A 23,092-nucleotide genomic window follows, 5' to 3' on the forward strand; every position below is an offset into this window, starting at 1 on the left:
CTAAAACAAAATAAGATATGCATGGAAAGAGTTAGAAGACTGGAAGACTTGTAGAAGATATCTGATTGATATATTTTAGGAGACAAAATTATATTCCATATCAATTAGAAGTTATCTTGTAACTGTGTACTATATAAACACAGATTTCGGGTTTACACTATATGTGTTATCATTATCGAGAAGATTATACATTGTAACCTAGAAGCTCTTAGTGATATTTGTTTATCACCAAGAGAGAACAGTTCCATTGTAACAGGGTTTATTATATTGAATATATTTGTTTACTGTTACTTGTGTTCAAGATCGATTTGATTGTAATAACACTGCATTCAACCCCCTTCTACAGTGTTGTGTGACCTAACATAATATTTTAATAAAAAATTTATAATAAATTCAAAATTCATTATAGTACCATGGTTTTAAGATGAAAATTCAGTCATGGGTTCAATTCCTCATACCAACACATTTTAATATATTTTTTGCTTAAATAACAAAGTAGTGGCATTTTCGAAATTATAGAATAAAACTACAAAAACTAAAAAAGCGGAGTCACATAAATTATATAAACCAACATTTTATTTAATCAAAAGTTAAAGTAAAAAAATAGAATTTGATAAAAGGAGATGGAGTGGCTTATCTAATGAGAATTTTAATTTGCACTCAAAAAGTAATGCCGCATGATGGCAGTTACATGAAATTTGTAAGTATGAGGTAAAAGGTTCGATTCCTATTCGATAACCAAATTCTCCTTATTTTTAATAAAAATTGTGCAAGGTTGACGCTTTTATAATTTTTGAACACAAAAGGGCAAAGTCGTGTTTTAATAGCCATTAAAATGACTCTTGGAGATGAGCTAATGAATTAGTTTCTAAAGTTAACTTTTTAATATATTTGATTCTTTTATCGTAATACTCATTTCAAGCACTCCCGGATTAAACCGAATACTTTTGACTTGATAAACACAAGTCACACTGAATTAAATGGAATTACGATTTTTTTGAAAAGAAATCCAAAAAAAAATTAAAAAGTATTTAATTTTATTAAATATATATATCATAAGAATTTAAATTTGCACTCAAAAAGTTACATAGCATGGCGGTAGTGATATGAAATTTGTGAGTAGAAGGTAAGGGGTTTGATTCCTATGATATGCCAATTCTACTTATTTTTTTTAATAAAAATTATGTAATAATGACATTTCTATAATTTTTCAATATAAAAGGGCAAAATCGAGATTTTGTAGCCATTAAAATTACTCTTTTTACCCTTGGTTGCCATATATTATACTCCCTTGAATAGTTTACATTTCTGAGTAAGTGTCCGGCACAAGGTGCATAAAAAGTATAGTTATGTAACTTATTTTTACAATTTTATTTTTTTGAATAAAAGTTGAATGTCTTAATTTTTATTTAAAAAATAAAATTGTAAATTTTTTTTACATAACTATACTTTATATAGACCTTAAAATGCGTGTCGAATACTCTCTAAAAAATGTAAACAATTGAATGGGACGGAAGGAAGAGATAAGAGATTGAGCTGCGGACAAAGGAAAAAAAGGAGGGAGAGTGATAGAATTATTAGGAGGATGATCTATGAATATAAATAATAGATATAATTTATGAATAATAATATTAAGAATATGATTATTACCACTGCCACTCGCCGCTGCTGCTCCTCTCTTGTTCCCCGAAGCTCTCGTCTTCCCCTCCGCACCACCACCAACAACTTGCGTGATTTGTTTTTGAACACTACCACCAGGTAAGAATGTTGCTATTTTCTGTGTTTGTATTAATTCTACTTGCGTATCCAATTGAATAGGATTGGACCCATGTTAATCTGTTTGTTACCAGAAAAACACAACATCTGTCCACCAAACGTTTAAGACAAGGAACTTTGTCTCCTCCTCGACCTGTTCCAGATCACATACTATTTCCACCTTATGTTAATCTTAACATCCCCCCTGGAATTTCTTCTGGACCACAATTACATGACAACTACGGAATACACTGTATGCGAGCTTCAGGGAGGCTTGCTGCTCATGTTCTACAGCATGCCGGGACTTTAGTCATGGTCACTATGCTTCCTCATTATATTATATTATGCTTTCTTCTTCCTCCTCCCTCTTTTTATTTCCTCACTTTCCTACTATGCTTCCTTGTTTTCCTTTTTACTATTAATTCTCTCAACCTGACTCTTCGTATAACCCCTTATTCGCAGCCAGGCATTACAACCGATGAAATTGACCAAGCAGTTCACCAAATGATTGTTGCTAATGGAGCCTATCCTTCACCTCTTGGTTATGGTGGATTCCCTAAGAGTGTCTGTACATCAGTTAATGAATGCATTTGCCATGGAATCCCTGATTCACGTGCACTTGAGGTTTGGATTACTCAACCACAAATACTGGTTTTCTATCACCCAATCCTCTTTTTTTTTTTTTTAATTATAAACTAGCTGATACCCTTTTTTTAAAAAATTTTCAGGATGGTGATATTATCAATATTGATGTAACAGTATATCTAAATGTAAGCAATGTTTTAGATTATTTTTATTATACAACAAACATTCTCTTCGTATTTATAATTGGCATCCATTAATTGATGGAAATGTTATCTGTATATGATGCAGTTTAGTGGTTTCTGTCAGTATCTAATTGATGGTATTTGGATCTGTCTTCATTAACTTTCAATGTTTCATAACTTATATAAATTTACAATTTTCAGTATTGGCATACCATATATATAGATTATCGTAAATTAATTTTAAGATTCCTGACGTTCTTTACTTCCTATCTATAATCTATAGAGTTGATTTCTACACTCTACACAAATCAATTGCATCAACAAGTTAATATATGAATAAAAAATTTAGTATAAATGTGACGTTAATAATCATGTTCTTTAATTTTAGATATCCATGATTTAAGAGGTTAAAACAAAGAAATGTTTTGTAGGCTAGCTAACAATTGAAAACACCATCTTTGGGCACCGATATATAAACATGTAGTTCTTATTTTTGGTTTCAGCACATTTATGAATTCATCTGCTTTGTTATATGCAGGGTTACCATGGTGATACATCAGCTACCTTCTTGTGTGGAGAAGTTGACGATGAAGCCAAAAAATTGGTACAGGTATGGACAGCTTTAGGCAGTCTAATAAATTATACTAACATACACATTGTTTTTTTGTGACGCAAGTCTCTAAGCTATTAATTACTATGCATCCTTGTAAATAGGAATTTAAAAGCTTTTTTCTTTCTACCTGAATCATTTGTGTTAGACTGTTAGTTATGCGGAGGGTATCTGCTTTTAAATCTTCAATTATTTTGTACAAAAAGATGTTTCCTGTTATCTTTTACTGTGTACACCGAGTAGTATTATCCTTGATGCAAGTAAGCAATTAGGTTAGGTACTTTAGCTTGGGATTTGCTCAAATTTGAACCTTGAGATGTGATGTGCTAACTTGCTACATATACCAGCTTCAGTGTGTTTTAGTAAATATGAAACACTGAAGGATAAATATGCTCTCTGTACCAAAGACCTCTAGGTCTAGCGGTATTTTCCTTCCTCCCTTTTTGGTTGAGGTACAGATATGGACGGGTTTAGGCAGTCTATTATATTAAACTAATATACACATTAGTTTTTTTTGTGATGCAAGTCTGTTAGGTATAAATTACTTTGCATCCTTGTAAAGAGGAATTTAAAAGCTGTCTTTCTACCTGAACCATTTGTGCTAGTTTTGCGGACGGTATCTGTTTTTTTGTCTTCAATTTTTTTTGTACTTAAAAAAGTGTCCTGTTATCCTTTACTGTGTATGCCGAGTAGTCTTATACTTGATGCAATTAAGCAATTACATTAGGTACTTTGTTATGAACTTACTAGTTATAACACTCAATCAGTATCAATACAGCAGTTGGCTTTCGAGAGGCCAATTCTCTCCCAAGAAAATATGAAACAATTACACAATTCAGAATAACCCTAATGTTCTCCTTACTCCTCCCTCCCTTATACCCTTACGTCCTGCATTTACTGATATGCCCCAGATTTTACTTGATGTTCCCTGTTTACCCCTGGACTTGTGTTATTGACCTCTCTTTTATCTCCTGTTGACTTGTTGAGGGATGTCTCTTTACGCTTCTTTCTCAAATACATTATCAAATGTTTTGCATCAACTAGGTTCATTACAGTACCCCCTGCCCCAAAAGACACCTTGTCCTCAATGTGTAAGGATGGATATTGGTGTTTGAGAATCAAAGCATCCTCACAGGTAGCCTCATTTCTAGGTAAACCCTTCCATTTGACTAGTACTTCCCCTTGAACTTGGTTTCCCTCCTGTACGTTTCTTGCTTCTACAAGTTTTTTAGGCTCCATATTCATCTGGAAAACATTGACTGATGCTTGATATCTCTTTTTAAGTTGCTCCATGAACCGCAATATATGATTCTCTTCTTCATCATAGAATAAAACCACTGATACACCAGAGGCCGCAATGCAATTTCTGAATTGTTCTTCGCATGAAGTTGGAGTATCTTTACGATCACTATCACAACTGATATTACTATTATTTATGTCAAGGCTTCCTCCATGTTGTCTCTTGAGGTTGGCCTGAAGATCCTTTGTGGCCTTGGCCGCCTCCTCATTATCAGGATTTTCTTTATATAATATCTCGTAATCTTGTAACAAATCTTCTAATTTTCCACACTTGGTATAACAATATGCTCTTCGTAGCATAGCCTTTCTATATGAAGGTCGGTCCCTGAGGGTTGCATTGCAGTCATCAATTGCTTTCTCAAGTTTTTCAAGTTTTGATCTGCAAGTTTTGATCTGCAGGCAGCTCTGTTGCTCGCATTGTAAGGATCATAATCAAGTCCCTCCCCATATGCATTATATGCTTCTGTGTGTCGTGATGCTTTGAAGAGTTCATTACCTTTGGATCTCGCTGCAACCACTGCTCTAGTTTTTCTACTAACTGTGTTTTCTTCATTGTTGTTTACATCAAGCCTTGTTGCACGTTGAGCTGCAGCAGCAACATCTTCAAATCTTCCAGTTGTCATTTCCACCTGAGCCCGGATTACCAATAAACTTGCCTGGACAATAGGACCAAAATATTTTGTACTTTCGTTGACATTGAAATTAAGGCCCTTTCTCAAGACTTTATCACACCTTCTTGGTGCCTATTCAGCTTCAGTAAGGCCTCTGCTTTTAGAGCAAATATCAATGGTGCAGTATCTGCAACGGCAGATATAGCAAGATTGCTTTCTTTTAGCAGACCATTCCAATCGCGTTGCCTTTTAGCATCAGGGCACCTGTTGAGATGAACTTGCACATTTCTTACTTTAGTCAAAACATCCGGGTCAGCTTCTGCACCTACACATTTGAAATGATACATCGCCTTTTCTGCCTCTCCTAATCTGAGGTTAAACGATTATATGAGCTTTTTGATAGTGAGGTCAATTTTTATTGCTTCCCTGCATTCGAAAATAGCCTCAACAAGCCTCCCTGGTGCCGTCAACGCGGCACTTTTGTTGCTCGTATATGCAACCTATTTTGGATCAATAGCTATAGCAACATCATACAAAGGTATTGCTTCTTCGAAATTTCCATTCTCGTAATCCTCATTTCCCATAATCTTCGGTTGCTACAGATTCATTCTCATTGACAAAGATCTACGTAAAGAAGTTGGTTTTTACTCACATCTTCCTGTTTCTTCATTACAATCCCCATCACACTATTTGGATAAAGATTATAAGATTTTCCATAAGGGATAATGTTATCAGGCCACTTATTTTCATGAAACTGAACATTACTCATTTTACTTAGATCTTGCTTTCACATGATACTTACCATATTTATTCTCATGAAGCTTATAAACTTGAATCGATTTATACCCGGTAAAAGGATACACAAATTCTCTATTAATAGTTTTTTACTTGATTCAACAGTGAAAACAATAAAATTAGTCTGGGAACTTAAATCAAACAATTAAATGACATTTTTTGCAGGTGTTAACACATGTGGTTGTTCTAAATCCTTACTATTATCACCAACTGTTTTCTCCACTCTACCCAGCTTATCAACAACTAAAGCACGAGTAGGAGGAGTATCCGAAGATTGACTTACTTGATTTGAAGGCAACTCCCTTGTCTGAGAATCCCCAGCTTTATCAACGTTCCTGAACATCTCCGAAAGCGAATGATGCATCGCTTCTACTGCTCTATCTATTGCCTAAGAGACCATCTCCGAAATCTCCTTCTCCAGATCCGTAAACTTCTCTTCAAGTTGTTCCACCCTTTTAGGCACCATCGGCGGCCCCATCTACGATCAATGCTCTGATACCACTTGTTATGAACTTACTAATTATAACACTGAATCAGTATCAATACAGCAATTGGCTTTCGAGAGGCCAATTCTCTCCCAAGAAAATATGAAAAAATTACACAATTCAGAATAACCCTAATGTTCTCCTTACTCCTCCCTTATACCCTTATACCCTTACGTCCTGCATTTACTGATATGCCCCAGATTTTACTTGATGTTCCCTGTTTACTGACCTCTCTTTTATCTCCTGTTGACTTGTTGACGTATGTTTCTTTACGCTTCTTTCTCAAATACATTATCAAATGTTTTGCATCAACTAGGTTCATTACATACTTTAGCTTGGGATTTGCTAAAGTGAGAAGCTTGAGATGTGCTAACTTGGAACATATACCAGATTCGGCTTGTTTCAGTAAATATAAAACACTGAAGGATAAATATGCTCTCTGTACCAGAGACCTCTAAGTCTAGCGGTATTTTCCTTCCTCCCTTTTAGGTGAGGTCGAGGGTTAAACCTTGTTGAAGACAAAGTAGGTGTATGAGTGTCTTATAAAATATATTACTCTGTATATTAATATACGTGATTAATAAAACACTGATGTTGTACTTGTTAATTGACCAAGACTAATGAAGTTATTTGGCACAGACATTTAAAATTTTCTGATTGTGTCCTAGACAGTAGCATTCAATGTTGATTGCAGTGCCGATATGATGATGGGAAGAAAATATTCCATTGAACCTAATCATTGAGTTAGTAAACATCTAAATTCGGGAGGAGAATCTCTATTAGTCCTCGGTCCTCCCTTTTTTGGTTAACCAAGCTCCTTATTTAATAAATTAAATTGGTTAACCACACAGTACTGTATATACAATATGAAATCCTAAATTATATTATCCACACTGGCGGAACCTCAGGGGGGCTGGAAAACTTTTTCTGGTGTCCTGTGATAAATAAGCGAAGTTGGAAAATTGGTTTTCTTTGATTCTTTTTGCCCACCCAAATTTTTACTGAATATTATATACTCTTCTGCATATTTTTAGATACAATTTTAATCTTTAAAAATTAAGTGTAAATCTTTATATGCTACTTTTATCAAAGTTTCACTTTCAAAGTTAAGGGAAAGGAAAAGATAAGTTCGGTGGGCCTTGTTCGGGCTTTGACATTTTATTTTAAAGTTCACTAGAGGATATAAGATCACCTACCATTTATATAATTGTCTGCTAAACAACTTTTTTAGAACATTAATTTTGATAAGTAAATGCATAACTAAAACTTTCTGTCATTTTTATTAACATAAAAAATGCAAAATAATGATTACTCCCTCCGTCCCTTTCAATTGTTTACATTTTTTAGAGAGTGTCCGACACACATTTTAAGGTGCATGTTATAGCCAAAATTTGGTATTGGATCATCTCGGATCAAATACGGGTCAATTGGAATTGAATTGGGGTAAGAAGATGAATAATTAGGTTTTGGTCTACATTGTATGAAGCGAAGACGCGCCCTGTATATGTAGGATGCGTCCATGATTGTGTAGGCTGTACTTTGGGTTGTCATGTTAAGAGATGGGGAGGAAGATATTGAAAGGAGGAGGACGCGCCCAAGGTGCAGGACGCGCCCTGATAAGTAAAAATAATGGGATGAGCTGTACAGGTAATAAGGTTGCCATGCAAGGAGAATATGTGTATTTTACAATGGGAGGACGCGTCCTGCCTCCTGGAGATGCACACTTTGGGATGGTTGAGCTTGTTCTCATTCAAGACAAAGCAAATAGAGATACTTGGAAGATATAGCAATATGTGGAGTTCGTAGGGTCAGGACGCGCCCAATCGTTCAGGACGCGTCCTATGTGTGAAGAATGCATGATCAAGAGTAAGTTTAAAGCAAGACAAGCGTGGAAGGAGCAATGGAGGATTATTTTCACTAACATATTTGTTACAGGTACTCTTTGAAGAATTCCCTCCTGTTGAGACGGTTAAGGAGGGGGATGTCCGTGAAAAGCTTGAAGGCCTCCAGGGGTATGCCTTATAATTGAAGGCCTCCTCCTGTATTCAACGGGTGTCCTCGTTGGGGATGCGGGGTTAACTTTGGGATGTGCTTTGGGAACTTTGTTCTTGTATTCAACGGGTGTTCTCGTTGGAGAACTTTGGAGTCATCCTGCACTTTGCACCCAAGAGCTTGGGATCACCTGTCCTGCTATCTGGTGGGTTATCCTCATTCGGGGGACAGGGACGTGTCTGACATTTGGGGTGAACCGTGGCTATACCTGCGTTCGTAATTCAAGGGAGATAGCTGTAGCGGAATGTTATCCTTGCGCAGGGAGATGCATTATCCGTGAAGTCCTGCGATTACAAACGAGCCTTGGGCCATCGCGGTTGGGCCTCATAGTTGGACATTCCTAAAGCTAGCGGAAGATGGATTCTGGACCGGGCATGGGAATAAGAAGTCTTAAGCCCATTAGATTTCTTGTTCCCCAAGAACTACGTGGGCTTGATTCCCTATAAATAGGGATACGTAGGCAAATTGTAAGGGGTCGGCAGCGAGAGCCATAAGGAGCCACCAGCAACCCTAAGCAATCTCAGCCCCCAATTCATCACAACCACCACACTCCGCTCACTTTTTCAGCGAAGAACCACCATCGTGGATCTTCATTCCGGCGACGAACCTCAAACTTTGTTGATACCAAATTCCTCCGTCAACAAATTGGCGCTAGAAGGAGGGGTGCTGATCAAGATCATAATCTCAGGAGGAAGAGATGTCTCATCACGATGAAGGTTCTTTACGCAGGAATTGAAGGAAAGCCACGGAGGAGTTTGTAAACAACGGTCACGAAGGAGATCCGTGAATAACTATTTTCGGTTAGTGGGGTCGAAGGAGATTTGAATGTAGTATCCACGACTATGACGGAGATTCATGGATGATGATTTCCAGCCATGGGGGTTGAAGTTTTCAGCCATAGCCATAGCCATGAAGGAGCGAAGTTGGATGCGAAATTCGGATTTAATGGGTTAAGCGATTCACTTACACTGTTTGGGCCTTATCTTGAGTTCCGTAAGTCAGATTTGGACGATCTTACATCCTACGCGAAGCTTATTGAATTCTCTTTAATTCAGAGATGATTTGGCTACGAGAATCCAAGTTGAGCACCCCGAAACAGAGGAAAACTGCAGCTGCGAATTTTTACCAAAAAATCCTATTTGGTTTAGAAGATTGCAAGAAACCCATTCCATTAAGAAGATTGGGAGAAACCTATATGGTATAGAATATTGGAGAATCATATTATAATTGGAAGATTGAAGAATTCTATTCGATCTGGAAGATGGGAAAATCCTATTCCATTTAGAAGATTGGAGAATCCTATTCTAACAAGAAGACTGAACAATCCTATTTGATTTAGAACATTTGAGAACAATATTCAGATCAGAAGACTTAATCAGGCGCAAATATGAGGACGATCGGGAGGAGAACACTCCAAGAAGAAGGCATTACTATCATGAGCTAGTCACCGCCTCTAAGACTATCCCTCAAGGAAACACTCAACTAGTTTCGTTATATTTTTCGTTACTCGTTTCTGGGACTTGTGCAGGAAGAGGATTGGGAAAGAGACTTGGCATGGAGAAAATCCCCACAAACTCTTATGACGCGCCTTGATTAAGAAATTTGGGGCCAGACGACTTCCAACAAATTCCAGGAGAATTCACCGACTGGACACGTTCGTCCCTCTAGGACGCGTCCTCCAGGTAACATTCCAAGTTTCATATTAATTGTGTTTATTGCTTGTAGGAAATCTTATCAGGAAAAAACCTCATGAATTACCAAGCGCTGCGTCACAATATATTAAGGCACGCCCTCTGCATGTGAAACATTCAGTGGAGAATTGCCCTCCCAGGGCGCGCCCCCACAAGAGAAAGCCTATGGAAGTTTTCAATGAATATGTCTTGATGATCATGAGTTATAATCACTGCTTCAAGAATGGCTCGGGTGGAACCACTTCCTCGTCTTTCAAGACGCGCCCTTTCGTTAAGGCGCGCCCTCAAAATAATATTAATGGTAAGGTTAACTTTATTGATTACAAGGAGAATCATAATATTGGAACTTCAGGAGAAAAGAATCTATCAGAGTAGAGGTACCATGAGTCCTAGGACGCGCCCCTTGATTGTTAAGGTGAGGCCCCAGGACATGAATGAGCTCATCCATCTAAGGATGTAATGTTATATCCTCAACAGTTATAAGTAAACTCTCCAAGGCTATCTCTCTCAAGGCGTGCCTTCATTGAAATACCCATGTGATCTTCCTCGACATTACATACATGATTTATAAAGAAGCAAATGAAGTACAATGATCTTTCTAGTATGTCGAGAGTTTAGTTTCAGCGAACGCGCCCTCACATCCTTAATAATCTTAGTGAGTTTTCAGGACGCGCCCTGAGCATATCTGGCTCATATGTTAAGGCTTCTTCTTTCGATATGATTACCAAGGTCATCTGGTTGTCTTTAGCAAAAAGGGAATGTGGGAGTTGCATTAGTTCAGATGAGGAAGATGAGGCTACAAAGTACTTTTGACAAGGTGCATGCTCGGGGGTAGGTTACCTCTCATTAGTTCTGTGGTGTTACATATTGCCACATGAGTAAGGTACATGGCTTTTCCTAAAAATAAGAGAGATGCTTAAGGTCGGAAAAATACTCATGTTTAAGGAAACGCTCAACTTCAAGAAAATGTCTCTGAGAATGAGATGCCCTTTATCAGATGCCACTTCGTGAGATGCCTCGTTGGGAGATGTTTCAAGAAGAGATAGTTTCTGCATCGCTTGAGCTTTGTTGAAGATAAAAGCCTTCTAAAAATATTGATATTTGATTTAGTTTTGTTACATGAAGATTCTGTAGAAGACCCTTGTCGAGGTAGATGCTCCTCTATAAGAGGTGGATGCGTCTCTTACTAAGGGCGCGCCCTCCAAGGATGATTTCCTTTGTCGAGGTGGATGCGTCTTTAACAGAGGACGCGCCCTCCAAGGATGGTTTTCCTTGTCGAGGTGGATGCGTCTCTGACAGAGGACGCGCCCTCCAAGGATGAATACCCTTGTCGAGATAAGACGCTCCTCTTAGAGAGGACGCGCCCTCCAAGGATGTTAGCTTGTCGAGGTAGACGCGCCGCTGACAGAGGACGCGCCCTCAAAGAATGATTTCCCTTGTCGAGGTGAATGCATCTCTTACTGAGGACGCACCCTCCAAGGATGATTTCCCTTGTCGAGATGGATGCGTCTCTGACAGAGGACGCGCCCTCCAAGGATGAATACCCTTGTCGAGGTGGATGCATCTCTGACAGAGGACGCGCCCTCCAAGGATGATTTGTCTTGTTGAGGTGGATGCGTCTCTGACAGAGGACGCGCCCTCCAAGGATGAATACCCTTGTCGAGGTGGATGCGTCTCTGACAGAGGACGCACCCTCCAAGGATGATTTCCCTTGTCGAGGTGGATGCGTCTTTGACAGAGGACGCGCCCTCCAAAGATGTTACCTTGTCGAGATAAGTCGCTCCTCTTAGAGAGGACGCGCCCTCCAAAGATGTTACCATGTCGAGATAAGTCGCTTCTCTTAGAGAGGACGCGCCCTCCAAGGATGTTACCTTGTCGAGATAAGCCGCTCCTCTTAGAGAGGACGCGCCCTCCAAGGATGAAGACCTTGTCGAGATAAGCCACTCCTCTTAGAGAGGACGCGCCCTCCAAGGATGAAGACCTTGTCGAGATAAGCCGCTCCTCTTAGAGAGGACACGCCCTCCAAGGATGTTAGCTTGTCGAGGTAAACGCTCCTCTTAGAGAAGACGCGCCTTCCAAAAATGATTCCCCTTGTGGAGGTGGACGCTCCTCTCATAGAGGACGCGCCCTCCAAGAATGATACCCTTGTCGACGTGGACGCTCATCTCATTGAGGATGCGTCCTCTAAGAATGTTAAATTTTTCGAGCAAGACGCTCCTCGTAAAGAGGACGCGCCCTCTAATGATGTTTAATTATTTGAGGAAGACGTCGCCACTTTAAAGGGCGCGCCTTCTAAAAATAGATGATTGAAGAATATCGTAAAAGTTTTGACTTTGATTTGAATAAATGAATCACACTATTTGTGGAAAAGGTGAGATCAACGGTTTGGAGTCATGATTTGGAAAGAAGCAAGAAATCAAATATAGAATGGTATTGTGTCATCGGTGGAAGGATCACTATCACCGACAAGGCACGTCCTCCTTGCGTCAAAGATTATTTATTACTTGAAGATCAGAGAGCTAGTCTTTTATTCTGGTTGTGCCTTCCCTCAGAGAGAGCCCTCTTATGATGACCTTTTCAGTTTAAGGCGCGTCCATAGGAGACCAATATTGGGATGAAAAAGTTAGAGAAAACTCTCAAATCTTTGTTAATTGATTATGCTTTTTCAAGGTATGCGAAGTGCACACTTTTGTATAATATCTCTTGTTTCTTACGCCGAGTTAGCTCATGTTAGCTTAGAGATGTGGTTCATAAGTGGTAAGCCTCTCTGGAAAAATCAAGGTTAAAGTTGTCAAAAAGAGAAGGAGTATTTATAGGTGAAGGCGGAAAGATATGTGAATGACACTTGTGAACGCGGCAAAGAGTGAGGGCACACCGTCATGGTCAATAAGGAGGATAGGATTCCGAAGACGCAGCCTTAATTGAGAATGCGCCTCATAGAGGAAGATGCAGAAGACGCATACTCATACGAGTGGGGGATGACACAAATTTTTGCTTGGATGTAGATATTAGAATTCCAATTTTGTTTCCAACTTCATATGGAATTCGGGGGTAGTTGTTATAGCCAAAATTTGGTATTGGATCATCTCGGATCAAATACGGGTCAATTGGAATTGAATTGGGGCAAGAAGATGAATAATTAGGTTTTGGTCTGCATTGTATGAAGCGAAGACGCGCCCTGTATATGTAGGATGAGTCCATGATTGTGTAGGCTGTACTTTGGGTTGGCATGTTAAGAGATGGTGAGAAAGATATTGAAAGGAGGAGGACGCGCCCAAGGCGCAGGACGCGCCAAAGGCACAGGACGCGCCCAAGGCGCAGGATGCGCCCAAGGCGCAGGACGCGCCTTGATAAGTAAAAATAATGGGATGAGCTGTACATGTAATAAGGTTGCCATGCAAGGAGAATATGTGTATTTTACAAGGGGAGGACGAGTCCTGCCTCCTGGAGATGCACACTTTAGGATGGTTGAGTTTGTTCTCATTCAAGACAAAGCAAATAGAGATACTTGGAAGATATAGCAATATGTGGAGTTCGTAGGGTCAGGACGCGCCCAATCGTTCAGGACACGTCCTATGTGTGAAGAATGCATGATCAAGAGTAAGTTTAAAGCAATACAAGCGTGGAAGGAGCAATGGAGGATTATTTTCACTAACGTATTTGTTGCAGGTACTCTTTGAAGAATTCCCTCCTGTTGAGACGGTTAAGGAGGGGGATGTCCATGAAAAGCTTGAAGGCCTCCAGGGGTATGCCTGATGATTGAAGGCCTTCTCCTGTATTGAACGGGTGTCCTCGTTGGGGATGCGGGGTTAACTTTGGTGTGTGCTTTGGGAACTCTGTTCTTGTATTCAACGGGTGTCCTCGTTGGAGAACTTTGGAGTCATCCTGCACTTTGCACCCAAGAGCTTGGGATCACCTGTCCTGCTATCTGGTGGGTTATCTTCATTCGGGGGACAGGGACGTGTCTGGCATTTGGGGTGAACCGTAGCTATACCTGCGTTCGTAATTCAAGGGAGATAGCTGTAGCGGAATGTTATCCTTGCGCAGGGAGATGCATTATCCGTGAAGTCCTGCGATTACAAACGAGCCTTGGGCCATCGCGGTTGGGCCTCATAGTTGGACATTCCTAAAGCTAGCGGAAGATGGATTCTGGACCGGGTCTGGGAATAAGAAGTCTAAGCCCATTAGATTTCTTGTTCCCCAAGAACTACATGGGCTTGATTCCCTATAAATAGAGATACGTAGGCAAATTGTAAGGGGTCGGAAGCGAGAGCCATAAGGAGCCACCAGCAACCCTAAGCAATCTCAGCCCCAATTCATCACAACCACCACACTCCGCTCACTTTTTAGGGGAAGAACCACCATCGTAGATCTTGATTCCGGTGACGAACCTCAAGCTTTGTTGATACCAAATTCCTCCGTCAGCAGTGCATATAAAGTATAGTTCTGTAATTTTTTTTACAATTTTGTTTTTTTTAATACAAATTAAAATATTTAACTTTTATTCAGAAAAAGAAAATTATAAAAATAAGTTACATAACTATATTTTTTATGTACCTTACAATGCGTGTCGTGTCGGACACTTGCTCAGAAATGTAAACAAGTGGAAGGGACTGAGGGAGTAATATTTAGTTTATGTCAATTTTCAAATAAAAATTTGTGATACCACTGAAAATTGGTGAATTTAGTGGTATAGTTATTAATAAAACAAATATTTATATTTAATAATTATTTTAATGATTTTCTTTTAAAAAAATTGCCTCAAATTCGCCCCTCCTATCGTCATTTTCTGGTTCCGCCACTGCTGATGACCATCTCTTCTTGAACCAAAATTTGATCGTGGTGAGTATAACACTTGGTGCATTTTAGTTTTAGTTTTATTTGTTAAAATATATCAGACAAGAAAAAGCTAAAACAAGTTAAATGGAAGGGTGCAGAATTTTCTGACAGACTCAAGACGAAAAGTAACAGAAAACTAACATCTTGTTATCTGAAAAGGTAGTTGAATGTGACTATCTGGACAGTCCTGGTAGGACATATTACCAATATAAATATATTGACTTTAGACTAATTTTAGCAATACACATCTTTAGCTTCCTATATCTAAATTGAAAATTCAAATTTCTTATGAAGAACTGCATGTTGAATTTTGGTCTACCCTGTTTCCCTCGGTATGTCAAATGCATATGTGAAGCTTTCCTTCTAAGTTCCTTCGATTTTTTTTTCAAAAAACTTGATAGAAAAATCAGGATGAAGAAGAATGACTTTTTGCATTTATGTCCTAGGTAACTAAAGAGAGCCTAGACAAAGCGATATCAATCTGTGCACCTGGTGTGGAGTTCAAGAAGATTGGCAAAACAATTCAGTACGTAAAACTTATGGGGACTCTTTCCTCATCAATTATTTTTCCCCAATTTTATTAATGTTATTTATGTAATAGGTTTGATGTCTCATGTATGTAAAGAAACTCGAAACTAATATTTTCTTGTAATCTTGTTTTACTCCAGTGACCATGCTGATAGACACCATTACGGGGTTGTCCAACAGTTCGTAGGCCATGGAGTTGGACGTGTTTTCCACTCTGATCCAGTTATACTACACTTCAGTAATACTCCTCCCAAAATTTTATATTTTGTGTTTGTTATCATCTTCTTCAGAATTGCATCGATGTGTGCAATTTCTAGAAAGCTCCACCTTCACACAATTTATTTCTGTGTGTTCTGGGTTCTTTGCAGGGAACAATGATCGTGGAAGCATGGTTTTAAACCAGACCTTCACCATCGGTAAAGCAATTTCTATAACCTGTTAGAAGTACTTTATATGCTTATATTCACATAATGCAGTGCGTTTGGAGGATATAGAATTACAGATGAACTTTAGTATTTCCCTTTGACTTCTCTCTAGTGGTCTGTACTCATGAAATGCCCAAGTAATAATATTGTTCTATAGTCATGCATATTTAGTGTCATATTAACTACTTACATGCATTGTAGTGTATAGGCACTTAAATAGTAACTTGCTGTTTGTATCTGATCCATTCTCATTTTAAGTTCTTACATTGTACTTTGAAATTTAGCAAAATTTGCATTTTTATTATTTAATTCCATTTTACTTTACAAACCTTCCAACAAAAATCACTAACATCTATTTTAGGGTAATTATTTCATTAATTAATTTCTTTCACGTTGCGTGGAAATTATTAAAATGGGTCTTACTCCAATGAGAACCTCACTATTGTGAGATGAGATTTAATCTTATCCACTCATTTAATACATCATATTGAATATTGATCCCTCACCAGTTATTTAATATTTAATGTTTTAATATTTTAATGTTTCATTATCTTCTATCTAATTCAACCACCCATCAACCACCATTACCTTCAGCGTCCACTATTTCTGGCCACCACCACCTCTGGCGACCACCAGAAAATCACCACCGTCAAACATAAAATCACCTTCGTCAAACCAAAAATCATCTTCAGAAAATGAAAAATCACCACCAAAAAATGAAAAACCACCGTCGACAATAAAAAATTACTAGATTCAGCTATTATCTTTTCCTAACAGATCTAGTCACCAACTCCGACCACTATACCAATATAATCATCGCAACGTCATCATTAATCATCACCAATCACAAACAATCAACACAAAAATCAAATTATTAATCACTCCAACCACATCCTACAATTTTCACCACTACAATTAGATCACATCGTCTTCATCACCAGCACACACCAACACCACCGGGATCACTAATATATTAAATATCACCATTGGAGAATAATCAAGTAATACTAGATTGTATAAAATCAACAAAAATGGGAAAAAATATGTGTAATATGAAATCGAAATAGTAGTTTACGATCTGTTTCCCGGGCTTGTCGGAATTGAGAGTTGGAGTCTGGTGAGGAGAGGGAGGAGAGAGAGGGAGAGAGAAGGAGAGTGATGGTGAAGGAAGAGGGAGAGAGAGATAAAAATGTACAGATATGTCGTTTTCACCTTTCAGGCGACGAGGAGGTGGCGGCTGGATGGTGACAGAGGCTGCTGGGTGGGTGTGGGGTTGAGGGGTGGGGGTGGGGGTGGGGGTGTGGATGAGGGATGAAATATAGAGAATAGAATTTAAAATATAAATTGTGTGGTTCTGATTTAATTTAGGTAAAAAATGTGTGGCTGAGATTGGATCTCAGTTCTCACCAATAGTAAGAGTTCTCATTTGAGCAATTCCCTTGTTAAAATAAGCTTTTCTCTTCCTCTCCTTTTTTTGCACCTTACCATTCTTTTCTGCTCATGACTTAAACTTTTATTTCCGAAATTAAAAATGTCCCTGGTAACTGATACAATTCCATTTATGAGCTGCACGTACTATATTTTGTCTGTTGAATCTTGTTACGCGGGTTCTTTGAATTGAAGGTAGAAATATAGAGATGTAGAGCTATGTCTTTTGTTGTGGACCTTGCGAAAATATTTCTTACAATAGCCACTCAGTTGTCAACCAAATTTTAGATATTTTTAATGCCTGTTGTTTGGGAGAACGGAATGGATTGAAAAATTATTAGAAAAAATTACCGAAGAAAAATGGAGTTAGGACCGAAGAGTGGAAGAAAAAGGAGATGCTGCAAATTTTCAATGATGAGATTTGTTAAACATTACTAGGATTGAGATAGTGAAGGTTTGTGCTTTAGTTTACATGGAGGAAGGAATGAAACTTAGGAATGTCTACCCATAAATTAGTAGTAATTTTATTCCATTCACCCCAACCAAACAGTATATAAGTGTTATGCAGAACTACGATTACGAAACTATGCAATTTATTGTTTATTATTTATATATGTTTGCAGGGTAAATTAGTTGTAAGAAATTTTAGTGTATGTATTATAAGATTAGATATAAATTTCCTAACAATGGTAGTAAATATTTATCCAGATATGGCTTTCAATTATGATTATTCTTCTTTTATTTTGGATCTTGTTTTTCAAGTTTTAAGATATCTATATATACAATTGTAATCAACATTATTAGTAATAGTTGAATATTTGTAATGAAAAATGCTTTGACATAAATCCAAGGATTTTGTGTTTAAGTAATTATTTGCGGATATAGGACAATATCCCCTTCTATTATCCTTTCCTTCACCCTTGTCCTAAATCAATTGGTATCACAGCCTTAAAATTTAACCACAATACTCCCCGTATTCTACCCAGCAGCGTATTCAGAAGAGCCGCCAAACAGCCGTTATCAACAGCAACCAGTAATCCATTTGTATTGTTACTTGCAATACTATACAACCCTTGAATATTCAGAAACTTGTAAATCCTTAAACTGCAAAACTGCCCAATTCTTCCTGATTTTTTTTTGTGGAAAATTGCAGCAAAGTTGTGACTATATTGTTTTAAAGGCATTACCAAAAAGCACAAGTGCACGATTTTGGATTAAATTCTTTGCTTTTTGAAAGGAATATTGAAACCGAGCCAAAAATGAAGCATTCTCTTTCTTTGTGAAGAAGAAATTGATGATAAATGTATTTGGCAGGTCATTGATTTTATTATTCCAGATTAAATTTTCGAGTCCACAATGGTTTCAAAGTTTTTGGCTATGCCTTTTCCGATAATAATGCTTATGCACTCTATGCTTGGGCTACACAATTGCAATTGGGATATTCTTCGTCACTCGTGATATTTTGATTCTTAATTTATATATAAATTGCAGGACAAGTTTCTTTAATGGTGAAGATAATGATTCGGAGTATTATGCAATCAATTGTTTATAAATTATTATTATAAGGATCAAAGAGTTGTAATGAATTTAGTATTTGTATACATATAATAGGATTAGATAATAATTTCGTTAATTGATTATGGCAGGAGATAAATATTCAGTTACAGTTATCTTATGGTTGTTTTACTTGTATTTAGAATCTTGTTTCCAATTATTGGGATATCTATAGATACAATTGTAATTTTCATTAGGTATCCCATTTTTTAACCACAAAACATGAGTTGACAAGTTTTGATTTGTGGGCTCATATGTATAGATGCAGGATCTATCACGAATGTGACCAATCAATTTGTGATATTATTCATTTTAAATTTGTTTTGAGACAAACTAGAGTTGTATGTATGTCAGATGGGCTAATATGATAAGCTAGTAATAGTATTATAGTTTATGTACTAAGGGTACTTTAGTCCTTTACTATATAATATGAGTTATTAAAGTGTTTTGAAATAAATCTGTCGATAGGGATGGCCATCGGGTCACTTCGGGGCCGGGGAGTGCTAATCCCCGATCCCCGAACCCAAAACCGACCTAAGGTTTACCTTGGACTCCCCTCAAGTAGAGAGGATAAATCGAATTATCCTTGATGATCTAGAGAAGAGGCTATACGCAGCCATGGAGTTATCAGTAGGGAAAATTAAACTTTGAAGATGATGAAGCATGTACTGGGCTAGCAGTCATTTATTACTAGATGTCGTGTAGTGTTTTTTCTTTCCATATATGATTTAAGAATTATTGATAAAGTGATAATAAACTATAGGTGACACAATTAAAACGTATTAAATTTAGAAGTAGATTTCATTTAAGTACCAATGAATTTAATTAGAAGTAAGAATTTGATATATAGATGTATATCATTATCAAGTAATACTAAAATTAAATATATTGTTCTTTTTGAAATGGGAAAATCAACTTTTTTATTACTCAACTATTTATTTCTATAGAAACCTACCAGCCAACTTACATTTTTATTTTTTTTGTAACTAACGTTACTTTTGTATTGAATTTTACCACATTCCGTTAAGGCTGACTGATTTCCATTAAAATAACCGGAAAATGAAGAAACAGTTGCCAGAATCTGGGCAGTCCAGAAATCGGCACCGTTCTGGTGAACTATCATTTTTCCGGCCAAGCGAATTCATGGTCAAATCGACTCTGTTTTCTATAACTTTTCAGTCCAAATCACTCTATAAAAACTCAACAATTCATATCTAGTAACAACAATCACAACCAAAGTGTTTCTCAATGATTCGGTCGAGTTCTAATAAAAAATTCTGATGAGTTTAAAATCCTAAAATCCTGTCATAGCAAAAATGATTAAAAACTCAAAAAAAACTTAATACATACAAGACTATTACACAAACTTATACTAACGATTAATCACTTAATCGGTCAAAAAAATGAAGAACACAAGTGTCGCCAACTTTTCATCTGAACACAAAATTATAACCCAAAAATCAAGAAATAAATACATGCAAATTCAAAACCAGACGATCTTTATATTCATAACTTCAAAATTTTTAAACAATTAACCAAAATAAAATTCTAAAATTAACGTTTTTTATACAAAATTAACGAAATGGATTAAAATGAAAAGGAAATGTAATGTGTGACAAAAAAAATGTAAGTTGGGTGGTAGGTTTATAAAGAACTAATAGTTTAGTGATAAAAAAATTGATTTTTCCTTTTGAAATTCGGATTTTATTTTATTATTTTAGGGTTTGGATTTTGGCTAGTACCACATTCTCCCTGTTGTAATTTGTGCAACAATTCATGAATTGTTCATGCTAAAAACCGTTGAGGAACCATCCGGTTCAACTGTACTACGCAAGAGAGGGAGGGAGGGTTGTTGGCTACTACCACATTCTCCCTTTAGTAATTTCTGCGACATTTTATGAGTGTTCATGTAATTACCGTTCAGGAGCTATCCAATTCAACTGCACTGAATTTTTTTTGCTTTTGTTTTATGAACTTCTCTACTTTTTCATAGTCTCGTTTTGCAAAATCGATAGGTGTAATTTTTGATGCCATGAACTGGCATTTTTTAATTCTTCGATACTGGTGGGACACCCCTTGTGGGATTAATACCTCATATTTATTGAAAATCTTGCAATCAGTTGAGCAATATTTATATTGCAAAAGTTAGTGAAGTGTTCATGTAAATAGCGTTAAGGAGCCATCCACTTCAACTGCATTGAGAATTGCTGCTGTTTGAGAACTCTTTACTTTTTCATAGTCTCGTATTCTGCAAAATCGATAGGTATAGTTTTTAGAGGGTGAATGTTGCATTTTAGGGTAGCAAACTACTTTTCTCAAAGTTATGGTACAATATTGTTTTTAATTGATTGTTCTAGGGTGTAAAGTGCAATTTTCAAATATTTATGACAGAAATAAAAAATTGCCCCCAATTTTGTTTGTGTCTGTTTTTTTCAATGTTTTTGGTTTTATCCACTTAGCATCAACTTCGCTCAGGTAGTCAGGTGTACACTTAAGGCCTTGGAAGTTAATTGCTGTAGAACTTCCACAGGTGATGGGTTTGAGGACTATAGTAAGGGAGGGAATGAAAGATGGGAGGGGATACATCGGGAAGGGATCTGATTGCTGTTTTGGATTTTTCAGAATAGAAAGACTGGGTAGAAAGTTATTATATTAATTTATGTGCAACGCATGCTCTTTCTACTTTCTTGTGTTTGAAAGCAGGTTGATGAGTCTGCAAACACGAGAAGTATCCATGTAAATGATGCAACTGCAATTTACTGTAGGAAAAAATAATAAAGTGCAACTTGTGTTGTTGTTTTGAGAATCAGATACTTGCTTGACTCTCAAATCTTTTGAACCAACAGTCTATGCTTCATATTTTGAGTTGGAATTATTAGTTTTTTTTTCTGTAAGTATGATGACATGATGTTATTGCAGAACCTATGTTGACAATAGGTAGTATAAATCCCGTAATGTGGGATGACAATTGGACAGTGGTTACAGAGGATGGAAGCTGGTCTGCACAGTTCGAGCACACCCTTTTGATAACCGAGGATGGTGTTGAGATTTTGACGCAGTGTTAGTGACAGCTCATTCCATCCCACTTTACAAGCATATGCATATGTGAAGATATGTCATTGATTTATTTTTCTTGCTTTCCTGTGGTGTGTAATATGCAAACCCCTGATCGGTTATTTGGAATTATTACAATTATATTCTCATTTGAGTCCAGTTTGTAGCTTTATACAACACTACAATTATGTTACTATTAGTTATCAGTACTGGCCCATAGAGAAAACCTGTATAATTGCGGAACAGTTGGTTTTATGGTTGTGACTACGCTTGGTTCCCTAGTTATTTATGTAATAGAGACCTATTATGTACTTTTATATTGCTTAGTTCTATTTGTCTTTGGATTGTTCTGCCCATATTAGGCATGCTTCCTAGTCGCAATCTCTTCTCTAGAGATTGATTTTAAATAGTTGAATCCTGCTTGTACGTCCTTTGTACCATTCTGTTTGTTTTTTAATGTATTCTATCTATTTAGAAAAAAACAAAAAGAAAGAGTAATTTATTCTCTACATGATAAAGTTGAAGGCAGAAAAATCCGCATGGAGATTATTCGTCAATACCCTTTCTTTGATTATATGAGGTTCTTTCAAAAGTAACATCATTAAGATATTCTTTTTTCAAAAATGATATTTTTGAAATAATTTACAAAAGTATAATCATTTAAGTATTTTTTTAAAAAAAATAAGATTATTTACCTTACGGTTTTAAAACACAATTCCTTATACAAGCACTGTATGCCGAAGACGACATATCCGGATTGTACTGCGGCAAACCTGCAAACGAACAAAGCAACAACACAAGTCAAAACCAATAAAGAATCAAGGCAAATGAAGACATATAAGAAACATATAAGAAGTCCGGACAAAAAGGAAAACTACTTACAGCCTAGTCTATGCATAGTTCTATGATTCATGAAAGTGTCCCAGGTCATTTGGAAACCCAGACACTCACAAAACGCAAACATCAACCGGATAGCTTCACCCCGGAGTACATCCCTACGGAAGCGAGTCCGGACTCCATCCGAAGCAATATGGGGAAGATAGTATAAGTCTAATCCCCGGAGCATGATCAACTCCCCATTCCAATACTTCAAAGAAGATTGTTGGATTACAGGCCTGTAGGAGTCACCATACCCGCACTCCGCAGCCCTGAACCGAAGTTCATAGAGAGGAAACTGACTGGACCGGACCAGGTGAAAG

The 23,092-nt window shown here is 37.3% G+C and overlaps 1 protein-coding gene across 4 annotated transcripts; it reads left to right on the top strand.

Moving 5' to 3' along the window:
* Positions 1-1,563: 1,563 nt before the first annotated feature.
* Positions 1,564-22,210, top strand: LOC141689922 (methionine aminopeptidase 1D, chloroplastic/mitochondrial). 4 transcript variants are annotated; one of them, XM_074494449.1, is made up of 9 exons: positions 1,564-1,758; positions 1,851-2,070; positions 2,218-2,379; positions 2,484-2,525; positions 3,061-3,132; positions 15,351-15,430; positions 15,573-15,670; positions 15,801-15,848; positions 18,777-19,100. In XM_074494449.1, exons 1-9 carry the CDS (start codon positions 1,619-1,621, stop codon positions 18,848-18,850), a joined length of 936 nt encoding a protein of 311 aa, XP_074350550.1. In that variant the 5' UTR covers positions 1,564-1,618; the 3' UTR covers positions 18,851-19,100. The 4 variants fall into 4 exon arrangements, with proteins under 4 accessions (XP_074350550.1, XP_074350548.1, XP_074350549.1 ...); XM_074494447.1 differs by lacking the exon at positions 18,777-19,100 and adding an exon at positions 21,777-22,210 and having other exon boundaries at positions 1,565-1,758; XM_074494446.1 differs by lacking the exon at positions 18,777-19,100 and adding an exon at positions 21,759-22,210 and having other exon boundaries at positions 1,568-1,758.
* The last annotated feature ends 882 nt before the right edge of the window (positions 22,211-23,092 follow it).

The sequence above is a fragment of the Apium graveolens genome, chromosome 10, assembly GCF_009905375.1.
Source record: "Apium graveolens cultivar Ventura chromosome 10, ASM990537v1, whole genome shotgun sequence".
Taxonomy (NCBI): Eukaryota; Viridiplantae; Streptophyta; class Magnoliopsida; order Apiales; family Apiaceae; genus Apium; species Apium graveolens.